A 20,390-nucleotide genomic window follows, 5' to 3' on the forward strand; every position below is an offset into this window, starting at 1 on the left:
TGTAATTTTAACTTTTAAATAGCTATTAAAAATTTATTTCTAAAAATATAACTTTGATTGAAGCACGAAATATCCACTGTTTTGTACAGGTTATTTTGATATATAAATAATTGTATTTGGCTAATTTCTTGTTGAGTTACGATTGTTTGAATGAAGCAACATAGTGGAAAAATATCATTCTTCATAAAATGAGTTTTAAAAAAACCGGAACTATAGTTTTTAGTAAAGTACCTCAAGAAAAATAATTATAACTCAAGAAATATTTCGAATATTGACAACATTTTGGTATCGTTTGAAAGCTAAAGGATCAGAGAACATTTTGAAGCAGTAAAATAATATTCGATATTTTGAACGATTTTTGAAGTTTCAAGTGTGTACGTCCACCTTAATAATCCTGAGAGTTAAGATTAGATTTGTGCAAATTTTAACTACTGTTTTCAAATCTACATCATAATTTGCATTGGGGTATTTTAAACTGGCCTTCCAAATACACATTGAAAAAATAAATATTACTTTTATACATAAAAATTAAAGTTTGCTCTATAGAATAAATAATCACAAGAGACATAATAAAAAATCTTTTTTTTTATTTTAGCTGCAGTGTTGACAATTAAGTATCAAATGATAATTTTTATATTGTCATACCTAATAATACACAAAGCAATTTTTTTAACATTACAATTTGAAATACATTACAATGGAGTTTGGTACATTGATCAGATTTTCCAAAAGAATGAATATTTACAAACTGAGGAGTTTATGACTAGATCTAGGCACAGATTAAAATATACTGACTAGATTCCAAACCTTTCTCAATAATTTCAAAACTAGATTCCTGTACATTTGTTGTCATAAGTTGTATTATAAACGACTAGAATCAAATTCCATAAATATAAATTGTATTTTTTAAAGTTTAGATTTGCAAATAGATGCATTGTACAGATTTAAACACAGTATTGAAGTGGTTTCCTTTATGTAGAATTACTTATAAAGATAAACTCACGTATTTTAATTAAATAAGTATGAGAATTCAATAAAAAATATGAGAATATATAATCGAATTTTAAATAATTAATGTATGGAATAAAATCTTCTGAAAAAATAAAAAATTAAATAAGAGCAACATAAAACAAACATAAGCACCTTTTTTTTTCACCACCAAACATACGCATTTCAGGTTCAGTTATATCGGCAAATATGAGATCTTAAACGTCGACACTTTTTTGTCATTTAGTAATTTGAATAAACCTTAATAAAAAGAATTTCATAATGAGCCAAGAATTATTATGATTACGTGACCTTGCGCATACATTAAAACGATCCATTCGTTGAAAAGGAACTTCATGTTCCTTTCAATTTTAGAACTCAATTGAAGTTTTTATTTCCAGAAGGAAAACATGTCTTTAACAGACCTTGTCGTGCTGTGTCACATTCTGTAACCTCACAAGACAGAATGTATTCTCAAAAGATCAACATCTCCAGTCAGTCTCAGACGAACTGAACAATTGCATTTTATTGGTCTCTCATTCTATGAGAAAGGGAAGAATATTTTGGCATACAGGTTGCAACAGTCTAAGACGCAGAGCTACGGCTTCTATCAAGGAATCCCGCCATACATATGTACGACGATCGACAACGTGTGTTGTATTGATGCAATCATTGCCACCAAACTCGCATACCCTGTAGTGGTGGAGAAATCCCATGTCAGGTGGAATATTCATCATTGTCTTTCCAGCTAAGAATTCCCAGACGAAATGATTCCCCATTTCTACCACACGCTCTGGTAGAACAATACACTTCGACCGCTGCTTATGTGCGTGGAACTTAGATTTTCTGATGGTCTTTTGAAGTGTCAGAAGCTTATAAGGCAAGCTCAACGATGCCGTGTCGTTGGGCCATTGTAAATAAAAGAAAGCATTTTGGAACGAGAAAGCACCAGTTCGATCTGGATTCTTTTTGATGAGATGCGCTAGCAATATTGCCAAGGAGAGATTTTTGTGTGGAATGATATACTCGTCCAAATCTATCATTAGAACATACTGAAATCTGTACATTGTTCGATACAGACAGTCGTTTAGTGCAGCAAAGAGACCTTCTGTGCGGATCTCTTTTTGGGAGACGATATCTAGTTGCCATGGAAGCACAGTGACAATCCCTTCACTCATATATTTCTGAAGAATGCATCCTACTTCAGTACCTACTGTATGATTATACAACACAAAGTGGGACACTCCCAAAATTCTGTTGAGTTCTATGAACTCAATCAAGTTTTTCACTTTATTATATTCGTAGTGTAGAGGCTTGATGCACACAGCGATTCCATCTGGTTTCTTAAACATCTTCTTGTTGTCATGCACGACAATCTTATTCCCTATATCTGTGCTACCTTGTCGGATGATCGATACGTGACTAGGTACTGGAACATTCTGCTGTTTGATAGGACACAGGATGAAATAAGCACTGAACTTGAGATTCCAATTTTCTCGAATCAAGCGATTGATTCCAGTGACAGCAAAAGGTTCCCTGCCATCATTATACGTGAACTGGCAAATGACTTTGTCTGCTAATCGGGTTCTGGCTGCAGCTATGACTCTCACCCACTTGCTCCGTCTGTCATCGTAATAGGCGGAATAGACGAAAAACTTATCTTTGGTGTTTGGAACTCTTTGCCAGAAATCATCGATATCCATCAGAGGTGAATAGCGGCCACCTGCTATCAGGTCAAGCTTCTTAGATTCATTGGAGTTTGACCAGTCCTCGTCTTTTACCCTTGCTAGTTCCCTGGCAACCCTGGAAGATATGGGATCCATGACTGCAAACCTGCTGAGAGAACTTGGGGATGAATCATCGCCGAAGCTGAACATGGAGAGGAACTTCTCTTCTCGCCATCTCTCCTCTTCGACGTAGAAGACCTCCGTGACGAGCATGCAGGCAAAGATGGCGAAAAAGATGACCACTAGGAAGCAGGACTTGGCTCGCCTGTCGCTGGCTCGCTTCAGGGCAGCGATCTTCGCCAATCGGATCGCGGAGCGTTTCTTCTTCATTGTCAGCCGTTACCACACGTTCGATTCTCCATTCGTTTGGGTTGGAAGACGAGCATTCTTTCTTCTGTTCAGGTTAATTCTGTAAAGAAATGAAAAAAAAGTGATACCAGTTGAAAACCAGTTTTATGTCACTCAATTTGATACAATTTATGTTGAAGAATTACAATTTAGTAATTATTCTAATTAGTTTACATAATATGTCACATAAGTTATACCTTAATCACAAGCATTATAAAGGAATCGAATATATTTGATTAACATTTAGTGTACCAAAAGAGTGAACAAAATTCAGCTGCCGTAATCGTAAAATAATAAGTTTTCGTTTCAGATCCTGAGATTACCACTTTTCAACGATTCTACCTCGATAAGGAATGAGAAGCGGAAGGATGATCACATTAACGGAACTATTGGTCATTCTTTGATATTGATTTTTACACCATTATGGATATTTTTTCATCCAGTTTTTTTTTCCACGTATATGTGAGTGTCGTGTCGTTTTGCTATTTGAACTAGATGGCTAGTTCAAATGACAAGAAGACTTTCAGGATTGGCACAAAGAATATTCTGTGGAATATTATTAAATATTAACTAGATAATCTACAGTTATTAACTCAAAATCTTATAAAAAATTCAATAAAAGAAAGAAATGCTTTAGTCCAAAGAATTATTATTATTTTGTAAAAAAGGTGAATTACCTAATTATAAGAACATAAATCTTCCATTTATTCACCATACCTTAATGTTTAGACTCCTTCCAGTAAATATAAATTGCTTTTAAATATTTTATTGTGAATTAGTATCTTTCCTCAACAATATTACTGGCAAGGTCAGTTATTGACCACTTTGTGAATGGGCAGCAACCGCCTCGGTGAATCGATCGGCGTTATGGACGGCCGATGCTGAAGATGGCAGTCGGCCACAACAATTTCTGTCAATTCTGCTTCTTCAGTGGTGGCGGGGTGGTCGGCTCTACACAAGAAGAATAATGTTACGTCTACTAAGTCCACGTAAAATCCGAGTTCACCTATTGTTAGATGTAAAAGTGTCCTTTCATCTTTCCTCTCATCCTTATTTTGACTACATTAACGCATCCTGAGCCATACGATTCCGTGAGTGAATAATAGATGAATATAAATTTTTATGTAACCAGAAAAAATAAAATTATTTATTAAAAGATTTATAACATTTTTATATTTCAATACAGATTTCAATAGGACGAATTAAAATACTTTCATACTCATCTGTGGGAGTAGATAACATATCTTCGTTTCAACAATCAAACATTATTTTTTTAAATGCTGTTATATGAAAAACTAGAAATAAATAGGCACTGTTCTCTTTTAAAACAAAAATTGTATTTGACTATTAACGTTAAGCATTTGTCTCTCAGATATTAGCTTTAAGTAAATTGCTATAAGTATATTCTTTTATTAATATAATCTTTCTGGTTTTTCTTGATTTTCTAATACGAATTTTTAGCTTAATCATGATTTTAATTTAGCTTTTATTACAGCTGATTTATTTGTTGGTTTCCTTAATATTTATATTTAACAAAAACATAATTAAAGAAACCGATTAAAGATACTAAGTTGAAGAAACCAGTTATAAAAGTTGGATTTTCATTACTTAGATTATTTTCTTCTTTTTAGTGAGTAGAATTTATTTATTTCCTGTAGCGAATGCTTGGTAGAAAATAAAAGCTGCTAAGTAAATTTCTTTTAAAGAAGAAAACAAGCAACTTTTAATCAGCATTTATTTCAAACAATTTTGTAATAATAACAAGCAAATCAGTCAAATGATATTATTTCTTGAACCCTTTCATTCTAAGCTCTGCAGTCATTCTATCGGCTTATGAGTAAAACAAAACAAGACTTTTAAAATGAACATTACATAGATTTAACTGCTTCTTGATTTTAAATAATTTCGAAATACAACATAAAATTAAGTATACATAAAGTTAATACCAAAAAAAGAAAAATACCAAAATGATTAAAATTACATAAAACTACATTGGAGTAATATATTTTCTTTCACTAATGAATTTCTTTAATGCACTGCATATTATAAAAAAGGAATTTTTAAAATTTACGTGCATTAACATTGGATAGATGATTCTTTTATTCTTAGTAATTTATTAAATAATTACAGCAGCAATGGTAAAAGGGAAGATTCTTTAATATAATGAATAAGAATAATTATTAAAGAATAGGATGTATTCAAAGAGATATATAAAAAATATTAAGGAAGACAATGATTCTGATGATTACTAATTTATTAAATTCATAGAGTATAATCATTTATTTAAAAAAGCGAACGTTTATAAGGGCAAATTAACATCTTTATAGATTTATATATATATGGCGAATACTTTTTGTATAGTCTTATAATCTTAAGTGCATATAATATAGGTCATTAAATATTTCATCCAAATTTCTTAATTTTTGTGTCTAAAAATTAGTAATGAATATATGATAACAAATTTGAAGCTGTGACTTCTAAACCAGAAAAAAAATGTCTTTATACATCTAGGCAACGATTTATCACTTTTTAAAGGTTACTGTTATTTGAGCAAAGTAACTAATATATTCAAAGTCTCACATTTCATTTAATACTGAAATTATATCACAAAAGAACGAAATGCAATTAGCAATATTACCTAAACTAATCAAAATTATTTGAATTACGTAAGTAGAGAGAGATTAAACACGAGATGGATTGGATTTTGTGGAAAAAATACGCTATCAAAACCCAATTCTAAAGAAAGAATTTAAGAATAATCGATGGCATTTCGAGCAACGGTCCTAAACTCCAATAATGCCACGTTCCATCTACGATAAGTTATACCATTTCAAAAGCGTTTATTGCCATTTTTCTACTACTGGACATAGCACGGTTTCCATCCAATAAGAAAAGCAGTCTTTGTTGCTGCCATTCATTCAGAAAGAAAAAAAAAATGTATATATTCTTTTATTCTCTCGGTAGCCATTTTTTGGTACTTTATTTATTTATTTCTTCTTGGAGGATCAAAAGGTCTGAAAAGAAAAGTGCTTGTCTGGTAGCGTTGTGTTTCCAATAACTCATATTTTTTGATCCCCCGTTAGATTGATTCGGAGATATTGCGTGGCTGTGCCATTCTTTGCTGCTTGTTTCTGCGTGCCAGTGTCCCAGCGGTGCCTCTAAAGTCGAATCGCAGGAGAATGATAGCGTGTCAAAGATGTTATGCCTGAATGTAAGGGCAAAATTCGTGGTGGTCCTCCCTGCTTTGATAGGGATGCGATTTTTCTTTTTCTTTTTTTTATTATTGGGGGAAATGCTGCGTGATAAACAGAAGGCAATGCTTTTCAGATCGAATATAATCCACAGAAAATGCGTAAATCTTTCAGTGATTTTTGCGAGAAGCTTGAATCTTTTGATTTCATATAAGTAGTATCTATGTGCTTTAGATTTAAGAACAGAGTTGATGCATTTCAGCAGTGAAGCAACAACTTAAAAAAGAAGCAGTACTCACGATATCAATGGATTGTTTCTTTTGCTAAGTTAAGAGATCTGATTAGGTTCGGAGATTAATTTCTTTTTTGAAAATATATATAAAAATTCTTTACGGTGCCACCCTTTAGAAACCCTTACTATATTAAGATACTCGATTAGGTTTCAAGAAATTTTTTTAGATGATTTATAAAAAATCCTTTGTAATGTCAAACATTATTATTTTTTGTTATATTAAAATATCTGACTAAATTCGGAGAGCTAATTACTTTTTAAAATAATATTAAACAAAATTTTATAATGTCAAATAGCTGAAATGATCTCAATTAGAAAGAAAAAAAAATATTGTTTTTAAAAAAAATAAACTGCTTGTTTAATAAAATTTTAGCAAAATTTTCAATTAAAATATTTATTTTTTATTTTCCATGTATATTTCTCAAAATATCTCTAATGGAATAAACAATTAGAAAAAAATTATTCTATTAAAGAATTATTTTAAGAACATTTACTGTTGTCTCTAATAATTCTAATAATTTTTTATCGAAATTTCTCAATGTTTTGGATTGAAAGTAGATGTAAAACATGGCTAAATTAAGCTATTTTAAAATCTGAGGTCCATAACAATCGCAAGCATTTTGTACATATGCATGTCAGATTTCATTAAACTTTATTGAATTGGTTTGAAATATCATGTTTTCCTGGAATCAATCATAATAAAATAATTATTCTTCAAAAAATGCATTAAAATGTAATTGCGTTTATTTAAACACGTTAAAAACAAACTCTGTTTTCAAGCTTATTTAAAAGAATTCTCAGAAATAAGTATACTGTGGAGGATAATTATAAACATTTTAAAAGTCCCTTTTTTTGTAAAATTTTAATACAGGTCACTTCATAATGCTTTTGATGACCATCCCATTTGGTCACTCTTACTGACCCTGTTGACACATTTAAATGGTAATTTGCTACCTTCTATAACTTCCTTCGCAATAATTATAATGGTAAGCAAGAGATACGCTTAAAATATATACTCACCCTAATCTACAAAAGTCATCTCAACGTGAAATAATTATATTTACATATATACATAAATGAAACGTGTTGAAAGCTTTGTTATTCCAATTATTTTATGGAATACTCGGCCGTGACCATAGGGCACAATGTTTAGTTGTTAGAATTTTTGGGAAGTAATTAAATTTAGCTTTAATCTAAAAAGTAAGTAATTAATTGTTTTCAATAAGCCTTCGAAATCAGACCAATTCAACTTATAACTTCATTACAAAAAATTACAATGCACAAAAAAGTGGAAAACATGATAATATATTTATAGATTATAGTTACCTTAAATAAGACGACAATAAATTAAATAAGACCAGATTTGCGGACAATATTCTTGAGACGTCATTACATAAAAAGGAAAATACATACCTAAAGAACTGTTTGCAATTCTTTATAAGAAATATTTCAGTAATCTACTTTCATTGGAAATAAAATCTATTCAATCTGAATAAAATATACACTATTATGTCGGTGGAAAGTTCTGAAGGTTTTTTTTTTTTTTTTTTTTGCTACTCTGGCGACGAATTTCTGTTTTTGAAAAATGAAAATGTTGATAAAAAACGATAAAATGTTTTTTTATATCAATAAAAAATAATAAAAATTAAAAATGGCATAAATATAGTGATTAAAAAATTGAAATTTTCTTTTATTTTTTCCAAGCATTTTTTTTTTTTCAATTAAAAACGAAGAAGAAAAAAATGCTTATAATATATTGAAAAAAAGGGGGAAAATTGAAATTAAAATCTTATGTTGGAACGATAGATAATGATTATAAATATTTTAACTAGATTCAGTAATATTAGCTGAGTGATTTGCTTGTTAATAGTATCAAAATATTTGAAGAAAACATTGATTGAAAGTTCTGTGTTTACTATAAAGCAAATCAATCTTTTCTTACTTAAATGAAGATTATTTATGAATTGTATTTCTACTATTTTCCAGAAAATTATAGGCATTATTTAGAGGAAATAAACTAATTTTATTCACCAAAGAACAATAAATAAATAAATAAGATCTAATTAATAAAAATCCAATATTTTTTTTAATAAAATCAGTTTTTAAAATTCAATAATCGGTTTCTTCTGTTAAGAGTCTTGTGAAAATGTAAATATTAAGATAATAAATAAATAAATAAAACAATATTAAGATCGGTATTACTGGGATTGGAGAATCGAAATTCAGAAAGACTACATTAGTAAAAAAGTTAAAATACGTGACTAATAATCTGTTCTATGTGAGAATCTATGAAAGTCAAACGTTGAACATTAACAGGAAAAAACAAGGAAAAAAGTCAAGTCAGTCAAAAAAGATACAAAATCAAATCTTTGTATTCCGTTATAATATTTACGAATCTATCGCATACTGTTTAATAGTACAATCATTCAAAACCAAAAAAATATAAGGATAATAATTATTGAGAGCATTTTTTATTCCAATATCATAAGCGAATTCATCAACAATTTCCCGAGCTATTAATTTTTCAAACACAACAATTAACCATGTTCTGCACATTCTGTTCTAAACTGAAAACGTTTTAATTTCTTTGCAATTGCGATCAATGTGAAATAACCAGAAACAATTGCCTCAAAAGGAAATTATCAAGCAAATTTGTAATCAATTAAATTCAAGCAAAACCTCTCAACAGTTTAAGTAAATAAACTATAAAAATAAAAGAAAATAAAATTAAAAAATAATAACCGATATCAGAAAAAAAGGGAGTAGAAATATTAATTTATGGAAACAGCTGTAATTCAGTTATTATATTTAATGGTTACTAATAAAACACAAGAAAAATTTCAAACAAAAATGAAAAATAAAATTGTTTTGAAAACTAAAATTAAATAAATAAATATAGAATAAACCATAGCATAATAATAAATTTTGCTTACCATGATTCAATAAAAATTAGTTTAAAGGGACATAATATTTTCTCAGAGAATTTAACTGAAAAATTATGAAACAGAATTAAAAAAAAAAAAACTTATTCTGAACTCAGGAACGATAAAAAAAAGTTTTTGCAATATAGTGGAAGCACAAGCACCAATTGAGTTATTGAATAAACAACAGGAAAACAGAGCAATACAATATAAGGAAAGAAAAATCAGAAAACACCCATGACAAAGGGAAAAAAATGCACACTGAAATGGGAAAAATCATCAAAGAACAATTATACTAAACCGATATTTATAGCAAAACAAACGATAAAAAAAAATAGACAAATATGAAAAGATTAAAAGAGAAAAACTTTAAATCCCCGTATGAAGTAAGTCATATTTAATTATTCACAATCTTAATACAAATAAAAAGCATTGCGGCATAAATAAAAAAAGTATTGCATTATTTATGTATGTTTCATATATCCCCTTAAAAAGCTGGACCAAATTGAACAAATTTTGCATACTTCTTAAGAAAGAAGAAAGAATATTTTGAGTTTTTCAAAGAGCAGAAATTAAATGACTTGGAAATGACTGGAAAATTTGCCATTTTCCATAATAACTTCAAAACAAATAATCCCACTAAAAATATTTTTATCCATTTTAAAATTAAAAATTTTGCTTTTTCAAAAATATTAATATTATTTATCTGAAAATTTTCCTTTAATTTTAATTAAATATTCAGAATTCAATGAATAAATAAATACACGGAAAAATGGGAACTTTATAGGTACGCCATGATTGAGCTAGGTTTAATTTTTAAAAATATTTCTGACATTTTTTATTCATTTTAAGGAATTCCAATGCTTATTTACTAAATTTTAAAAAATTCTGTCATCAGAATATTTTACCACCTTTTTGTAAGCATCTTCTACAAAATAATAAATTTATTATTAATAAATAAATCAGTTGTAATAGCAAACATTTGCTGCATTCAAAAAAAGAAGAAAACTATAGAGAAATAAATATACATTAAAAACTATTCCTACTGTATTTAAAATTTTATTAATTTTTAAAAAAATATCAAGTATAAATTTTACAGCTGCAATAAAAACAACGATAATAGTTTTTATGATGTTAAAGCACTGGTAAACGAAACTGATATATATTTAAGGCTGATAAATTTTTTAAATTTCTTAAAAACTCATTTTAGAACAAAGTCTACGTCATAAGTTTGAAAACAGCTTCAAAGAGTATCATTATCATTTATAAATTATTACTTTTCTAAACGATGTTTATTATGTTAAATATAGTTCTACTATAAAAATACAACTTAGAACTGGCATGCAATAATTATTTACTATAGACATTTTTATTTAGACAGTCTATTAAATGTTGATGCAATCAATTAAGTCATACCAATAGACACATAAATTACTTTAAATGTTACATAAGGGTAACTGAATATTTTCTTTTCATTTATTATGAAATATGTCTTAAAGTATTGTTAATATATTATTGCATATTTGCCTTTCTTCTAAGCCATATAACGAAGTTTTCAATATTTGTAATAAGAATTATTATCCAATTGAATTATGGGCTAAAATAAAATTCTCAAGTATCTGAAACATTTGACGTATATAGCAATGTAAAAACCTGTATTCTTTAACATAGCTAAATTATATCGAAAAATTTATTAAATTTGTGTCATCAAAGTTAATATAAAAAATATAGCATTCGTCAAAATTATTACTTCACCGAAATACATTGCAGCGAATGAAATTTCAAAAGCATTACTACATTTTGAATGTTCTTGTTATGAATATCATTCAAATTAAATGTTGGCAATTTATCTGACGACATGATTTTAGCAGTTATATAGAAATTTAATAAGTAGATTATGAAATTTCATGCTGTTCTTAAAATTCATGTTCAGAAAATTGCTAAAAGCTTTTCCAGTTCCATAGCTATCATTTATCTTGAGTAAAAGATTAATCTAACAAGATCTCAAGATTGAATTCCCACCTCTAGACTTCTTTCAAAAAGCGACCAATCAGCAATCTTTCTTCATATCTCCTATTTTTCTTACAAAATGACGGATAGTTAATATTTCTTACGAATTAAGTAAGAATTTTTGAGAATGTAAAAATAAAAAAGTTAAATTTTATAAATAACCGAATCAAAAAATAGATAAATCATATATACGAACAGTAAGCATTGAATAGAACATTAATTATTTACTTAATGGAATTCATGTCGCCCAGAAAATTAATGCGATTAAGAATAAACACAAAAGAGCACTTAGCGCAGACGAAAAATGAAATAAATTTTCTTCATAATTGTTAATTAAAGAGTGGGAAAGTTCCTTTCAACTTTCGCCAGTTGTCAAATTTTCCTAATACTCTCAGAAACAAGATTTTAGTTATAGTGTTTACTCTGTCAAAGAAGGTGTTAAAAGAAGTGTACGAAAATATGAAAGTATTTTAGTTACTTTAGTGTCTATTAATAGAAGAGTTTAATACAAAACAATCGAACGTTGGATAAAATAAAGGAAATCAAATCTTTTCAGCATAGTTTCATTTGCTTTTTGTATATGGATATTTCTAATTCTATCTATATTTAAGTGCTTCCATTATAAGCTATGAATAAAGTTTGTAAAAAGATTTTCTTTCTTACATTAGAGTAATTAAAACTAAATTTGTATTACCTTATTTAAAAGAAGTTTGACTCAAAATGAAATTAATGTTTCCATATATTAATAATTACATAAGATATATGGAGCATTATATATTAGAAAGGGGACAAAAATAATATTTATATTAGAAATAAATAAATTATAAACTAATCTAAATAATATTTATATCAGCTAAAGTGCTCTGCGTAATTTTTTCAAATAAAGTAATTAAATTTTTTTCTAAGAAATAGAAATATTATTAATTTGTGTTTTTTTTTCTTGTATAATGTACTTTAAGACTTCTTAAATACATTTTATGGATAGAAAGGAATAAATTAATTCCAAAAATGTGTTACCTTCAATTACGTCTGTAAAGTAATTAATATTATTTTAAATTCGAAAAGCTACTTTTCCGTTAAATCAAAAAAATCTAGAATTTCATTTTAAATATCTAATGGATTTTACAGAATAACATTAAGAAAAATTATTGCATCATAAGTATGTTACATCTGATTTTAAGAAATGTAGTTCCTTGTGACAGATAGAAACAGAATGGATTAATGAAGAACTCTCATACAAATAACATTATTTACAATATTTATACTGGTGGTATTGTCAGTTTTAACTTCCATTGGATTAATGACGCAAATTATTTTCTGATGTAAACTCGATTTAAAAAACAAATTTAGTTTTGAAATTTAAATATATAAGGCAATGAAATCACAAATTTATCCATTGAAATATTAGCGAAGGATATATTTTAATATCTTTTAACAAGCATAGAACAAACAGAAAAAAATTTGCAAAAAAGAAAAAAAAAACACCTATTGAAGATAATTTAAACACATAAAAGTATTTAGATTACTCCATTTATAGCTTTATGAATGGGCATGAATATAAAATACAGCATTCAATCTGATTTGTCATGAATTCAATTGTAAATTTTAACATACTTTTATTATTAAAATTTCACTAGAGAAACTATACTCATTATTTGGCAGCCTCATAAAGAAAACAGAAAAAAAACTTTTAAAAAAACTATTGTGATTGTATCTGGTTAAAATAAATTTGATAGCTATGAATTTGAATCACAAGATTTTTTTCTAATATATTTACAATGTAACTAATTAATACTTTGAATTTTATTTCTTGAACTCTTGCTCAGATTTGCTTCTTTGCTTTTATTCTATAAAAAGCATCCATGTTCGTGAACTAAGAAATGAGTCATGACTTAGAAGATATTTCCCGAAGAGTTAAAATACATCTTAAATAATCTTTTCTTAATAAAGAAAAAAATATTGTTTTCAATATAAGAAATTAAATTTTGAGTATTCTAACAATAAAAAAAGTAGAATAAATACAGTTATATTAAAACGAGTATCATTATTATTTCAATTTTATTTTATTTTATATTAATAAAAATATATTACTTAGGAGATATAAATGAATTACTGATCCCTGATCTCAGTTCAAGTGAAATATTATTATCATTTTGAATAATGATTTATCTTTGGCTGAATAATTGCATAGAAATAAATATCAAAATAAAATTGAATAAAATACAATCAAAAGTCTTCCTTCTTGCAAACGAATAGGTAACTTGAAAGACAAAATAAAGTTGAAAAACTTCAGAAAGAATATTTTTTTCACAGAAGCGCTACAGTGGAACGGATAATGAAGATTGGCAGAATGCCAATTTAGGATTTTTATCAAATAGAATTTTATTGAGCTCCAAATTCTACTTGACTTCTCATAAATGTATCATTTTTTTTTACTTTGTGTTTTCAATAAATACGAAAGTTATTTGAGACTCTAGTAGTTAGAATTGCAGTATATAATCTGCACAGATGATTCGCGAATCAACAAAGATTTTCGCTTCCAATTGTGATTCAGAAGGTCTTTTTCTGCATTTGTGTCCTTAGGTTCTTTGTAAAATAATAATAATAATGCCAAGCAAAGAAAAAAAAATTCGAAATGTTTGGAATTATTGCTGAGGTTTAACATTTTTACTCCTCAAGAGATAAGAAGTCACTCCAAGTGTAAAAAAATATTGCCTACATTCTATTTAGAATTTGCTGTAGTAAAATGGTGCCGCTGTTTATATGTCTCGGTACCAGTGAACGGAAAATAAGAACCCATGGCAAAGGAAAAACAAGCATTCAAAAAGTATATATTTAAATAGCTGAATATCTGAATGCGTATACGAAAACCATATTTGTATTTAAATAAAAGGTAAGAAGAAGTTCTGCTATTTTCTATAATCAGATCCGCTCTTTTCTAGGAATAAATATTTTCAAATATTTGTTTATGTTTAAAGTTCATAAAATCATAAGATATCTATCTATCTATTCAATCTCGTTTTCTAAAATAAATATTAAAAAATAATTGCTTTTTAGTTACAAGTTTTGCTTTAATGTTAACAGAAGTAAACAAAACGATGAACAAAACTTACGATAACATAAAAGGTTTTAAATAAATTCCATTCAGCACAGTTGTAGAAGAAGCATTTTTTTCTGTTGTTATTTGAAACATTATAAAATGTTGTTTTAAGAATATTGTATTCAGGTCATTTGTGTTTTATTTGTTTTCATTTTCGGACAAAAATATATCTACATTTTAGTTTTAAAGTGAAAATAATTTTCAAATGAATCTTGGAATTCATGTGAAATAATAATAATAATTAAAAAAACTTGTTAGTACCTTTTAATGAAATTAAATTAGTGTAAAATGAATATTTTAGTTTTTATGAACATTAGAATTGTAAATTTTGCAACAGACAGTATACGTTGTACTTTCAATTACTGAAAAAATAAACAATGCTGTAAAAATTGTTAAATATAAGTACTGCATACAGAATCTTGATGTGAATTTAGCATTAGTTTTCATTATAAAATAAATTGGTTTCTGTAAAAATAAATTTCAGTGTTTAGTTTAACATGTATTTTGAAAAGAAATTAGAATATAATGAATGTAGATATTCAATTAGACATTTCTTTCACTTAAAAAAGTTATAACAAATATTTTTTGTACTACCTATGAATTTGAATATTTTGAAATATTATTTAAGATCTTAATATACCATCAGTAAGATAAGTTTTGGAAATAATTATTTTTAGATGTTTACCAATAATTTATTTTGATAAAAACTTCTGATTAGTAGATTAATTTATTTCCTAGAGCTGTCTACTTATAATATGAATTTCAGTTATTAAACATATTTATTAAAAAATGCCAACAGATTATTTTCAAAAATTACAACACATTACAAATATCTTCATAGCAACCTCTTTACAAGGAATTAATTTGTGAAATTGAATTTCCTCTGGATTTAATGTATTTGTACTTTTGTAACCCCATTAAGAGAGAAAGAACCGCTTTTACTTAGACCGTATCGTCATTCCTCTAATTAGTTCTACTGATGAGTTTTGGATAGGAAAACCTGGCAATAGAAAACTAGTTAACCAAAATGGCAGACAAAGATTCTGCAAGTAATGAAAATGGCGCAGACTACACGTTTCGTTAATTCAAGAGGAAAGTGGGGCTCATTCGTTAAGAAATGTCCTAAATTTCCACATTTTCCTAAAATTCATAAACGAGAATCTCCGAGAATTTTTGTAAAAAAATTAATTATAACATATTTCGATTATAAAGTCTTGAAATGTAAAATATTTATATATTCAATAGAACGTTTTACTTTTTCCTTAGAAGTAATCTAATCTGGCATTAGGCAGTTATTAAGGCGGATTACTTTATTTTCATAGACAAATATTATTATTCTAATTTTATATCCAATAAACATAATTCATATTACATCCAAGGAAATAAATATTTAAGACTAATTCAAATGTAAAATTTGATATACTTATAATTAAATGCTGAGAATAAGTAAGAAGTAGAAGGAATATCAAAAATCCTGGAAAAAATTGTCGATTTAAAAAGTTTACACACACACACACACATATGCTAAAACATTCAACCACCAGAAGAATAAAAAGAAAAAAAAATATGACAAAAAGGAAGAAACTAGAATAAAAGGAATAATGCTTTAAAAAAGAACCTAGCAAAATAAGAGAAAAGAATCGTTTTCCTGAAGGAAAAAAAAATCGTTTCTGGATTCCTCAGGTTCTTATGAAAAAAGTAATAACAATAATAAACCAAATTTCATTTCACTAGAAAAAAAATGTCGTTTCAAAGCTCAGGACAGGAAATTTCAGAGTGCAACAAAATATGAGAGTAGCAACGACATGCACATACAGAGCGGAACGGAGTTTCAAATATGATGTGTTTGTTGCTCGTCCATTTCATGCAAGAATGACTCAAGCAGAAGCACGTCTGAAAGGTTTTCCAGTTTTAACAGTTGAACAGGATTTTTTTTGAAATTTTTTTTTTTGCTTCCGGTCATAAAAACGATATTCCCCATCGTTTTTCTTTAAGTACGAGTTTGCAATATATAGATATTGTGCTCATTTAAAGGAAATGTTTTTCAAGATAAAAAAGGATCTTCTGTTTTGCAGTCTCTCAAAAGGGTGGATTTTTACAAAAATAAATAACTCATAATTAATAACTCATTATTTAACTCATAATAACTCATAATTTAATAACTCATGCTCTTAATAACTCATAATTTATTTCTATGATTTATTTCTAATTTTTTGTTTTGAAAGTATCTTTAAAGGAGCAGGAATATAAAACTTTATTTCTTTGTCCATCTGGATTCAAGCCGTTTGAAGTTGCATTTTTCTTAACTAAAAATATAAAAATATACAAAAAAAAAAAAAAAATCCTGCGAAACTGATGTTTTATTTTTCTATTGTATTCCTATTTTTATCTTGTTGTTTCAAATGTTATATTTTATAATAATTTCTATTTATACTTAATATTTATTTAATATATGTTTTATTCATATTGATTTCTGAAAAAATGAAATGAGATGAGATTTAAAACAACCAAATGTAATATGGTGTGATGGAAACTTGTAATGTATATTTTTGTTCAAGCTATCGCTGTTCCAGTTGTTTGTATTGTTTCAAAACTTTAAATTCAATTGAATTAATAAGACAGATTTAATATGCGTACATATAAATAATGCAACGAATCTATAATATTGTGAAGACTGTTTCATAGTGAAATAGAGATATTTGCAAATACTTTAATAGCGAAAAATTAGCAACTGATGCCGACTTGGCAGCAAATTTTGCAAAAAATTTATTCTAAAAAAGTTTACGAGTTTTAGCGATATCTCCTATAGAAATCAGGTTTCGAGTACTTTTTATAACCTTCCATACCCAGTTACGGAAAATATATAAACGGAGGTGCACACAGGATAAGCAATAGCCTATTAAATTCATAATTTGTAATGTTGATCCCGGAGAGAGTGTTTTTTTTAGAACTTTGTAGTGTGGCTTTTGTTTAGTAAAGATTTGCTACTTTTGTATATTTCTGATTATTGAAAATGCTCGCTTTATACGCAATTAGGTTCTGCTTTATTTCCTGTGTTTCGGGTATTTTTTGCGGAATAAAGCGCCGTTATCAGTGCCGAACATATAAGACTTCTCAAAGGACATTTACGGCATATCTCGGATACATTAAGAGCTTTTCATTTTTAAGGGTCTTTTTATGCCATGAATCAATAGGTATTTTAGTGTTTGCTTTTTAATCTCAGTGTTATTCTGTATAGCAAATTCAGATATGGAAATAATTTTTGAATATTTCTCTGCAATTTGGCAGCTTTGTCCGATAGGAGGTGGAGGGACGTGAAGCAAGCTAGAAATAACTTCTAATTTCTCTTTCATAAATTACAGATTATTTTTTTTTGGTAAAAATACAAAGAAAATGATTAGAAATTCAAAAAACCGCGAATCCGCAGGAAGAATCGCATCATTATGCTTTGGACATTTTGTGAGCTTAATTTATGACATAAGTATATAATTTCATCTTAAACATTCAATTTAAAATTATGAAATACATTGAGAAAGCCTATCTAACTATTCTAACATAAAAACGTTTCATAAAACTGAATAGGCAAAATAAAAATAAAGAATTGCATTTATATGTTTTACCCAGTACATTTGAAGGAATAATGAAAAAATGAATTTCCATTTCCATTTCTTAATTATTCTGAAAAAAAATTATTACTACAACAATGAAAATTATAACTGTAGAGGAACGAGACTCTTTATAAATTCATTATGAAGTAGATGAAAATAATAGATGAGTTTCAGGAACGGTTATTTAATTATTTTCTAAGTTCCACATTTCACAAGACAAAACAAACACGAAAATAGACGACACTCACTTAGAATACAATCTAATAACGACCCTCAAGAAGTATCGTGGAAAATATATCTTGATGTTAATAAGGCAACGCCATCTGTTGTATCAAAAGAGAATGTATTAGAGTTATGTAACCACTCCATCATGAAATTTATTATAACAGAGAAAAGAATAAAATTTCACATTCCAAACACAGATATAAAAAAAATCTTCGGTCAATTGTTTCTAAATAGTATTATATGAAACAAAAATCAAGATTCCCTAATTAAATTTGTTTGGAAGAAAGTTTTTTTTATTCCTTTATATTCCTAATTTCCTACACTAATATAATAGATACCAATACAAGTGGAATTCGTACATTGCATTTCTAAAAGAAAGCTAAAAGTTGTTTCAAACGAACTGCAAGAATTACAACAATAGAATTCTATTTTCTGATCGAGTTTTAACTTGTAAAAATATGCTTGAGTTTCAAAGTAAGATAAAGGAATTTTTCTGTTAATCTTGATGTAAACATAAGTGAATCATAAAAGAGACAATAAGAATAACGATATAAAGCAAAACAATTCAATTTCTTTTGTTTAGCAAAGTACTATTAATATGCATCTGAAATTTATAACTTGGCATTTTTAGGTTTAGATTATTCTAGTGAGAGTTATAAAATATACCAATATAAATGAGAAACAATTTCAAAATTCTCCTTTCTCATAATTCAGTAATTTTTTCAGAATCTTTTTAAATTTTTGAATTAATTTCCTCCCACAAAATTAATTGCTTCGAATAATTCAAGATAACTGTTTTTCAATGAAATATTATTTCAAATTTATAAAAATAAATAATTTAAATTTAAAAATTATTTTAAATCCCTTTTACCCTAATGTGTTTTTAAGTCTGCAGCTGAAAGAAACAGGGTTAAAAGAAATGAGGTAAAACGAGATAAAATAAAATGCGATAGCACTGGACCACGAATAGAAAATGGTAGAAAGAAAGAAAGAATTAATGAAATCAACAGAGTAATCTTTTAAAAATGAACTTAACAGAACAAGAGAAAAGAATCGTTTTTCCTAATGAAAAAAAAGTTACTCATCAGAACTCGAATCGTCTGCAAAAAATCCCCCTTATTTCACATAGAAAAATGTCGTTTCGGATTTCCATGTGAAAAATTTCAGTGCTTCAAAAAATGAGATGTGTGTAGGATGATCCGAAAGTTCCATATACAATGTGCAGCCCCTCCATTTCGTCCAAGACGAATTCTGGAAGAAAAACATCTGGACAATTTTCCTTTTTAAAGAAGATTTTTTAAAAAATATTTACTTGCCTGAAATCATATGCATGATGTTCTTCCACGTTTTATTTAAGAATCATTTTACTGGAAGAAAAAAAGTTCGAGTTCATTTGAAAGAAGTGTTTTTCGGAATAGAACTAGTTATGCTCTGCCTTGAGATCTCTCAAACAGACGGAATTTTTTTTAAAAAAAATAATTCTATGACTCACAGACTGCCATTTTATTACAGACGTTTCGTTTTGAAAACAGTTTTTTAGGTTGCAGATCATAAAACCTTACTGTTCCATCCAGCTGGTTTCTTATCGTTGGATATTCTGATCTTTTCGTTTACTGAATATATAAAGCAACATCAGATGTTTCTTAAAACAAACTAAAAAAATCGTTTGCTTAAAAAAATATTAAATTTCTTCACTCATTTTAATCCTATCGTTTTAAAATTGGTATTTCTTATTTATTGGAAGAATAATTATTTTATTATCCTATTTTAGTAATAAATTCAGCTGCCAGTTATAAACTATGAATAACGATTTATTTCATCTTTTATATTATTAAATTGAGCTAATTCTGCTACAATGATTATTTTTTGTTAATGATTTGAAATTAATCTAATAAACTCCATTATGTCCTTGTGATATAAATATGTAACTGTATATTGCAAAGTTCGACAAAGTAGGATGCCCATTAGCATCATACATTGT

General features: G+C 27.5%; 1 protein-coding gene across 3 annotated transcripts in view; it reads right to left on the reverse strand.

Moving 5' to 3' along the window:
• Window positions 1–601: 601 nt before the first annotated feature.
• LOC129985219 (uncharacterized) overlaps window positions 602–20,390 on the reverse strand; it is a 228,290-nt gene continuing 208,501 nt past the window's right edge. For all 3 annotated transcript variants that reach the window (XM_056095158.1, XM_056095160.1, XM_056095159.1), the window contains one exon: window positions 602–3,123. In XM_056095158.1, the coding sequence (XP_055951133.1) occupies window positions 1,524–3,044 (1,521 nt within the window). In that variant the 5' untranslated portion in view covers window positions 3,045–3,123 and the 3' untranslated portion in view covers window positions 602–1,523. The remainder of the gene's footprint in view (window positions 3,124–20,390) is intronic.

Source organism: Argiope bruennichi, chromosome 9, assembly GCF_947563725.1.
Source record: "Argiope bruennichi chromosome 9, qqArgBrue1.1, whole genome shotgun sequence".
Taxonomy (NCBI): Eukaryota; Metazoa; Arthropoda; class Arachnida; order Araneae; family Araneidae; genus Argiope; species Argiope bruennichi.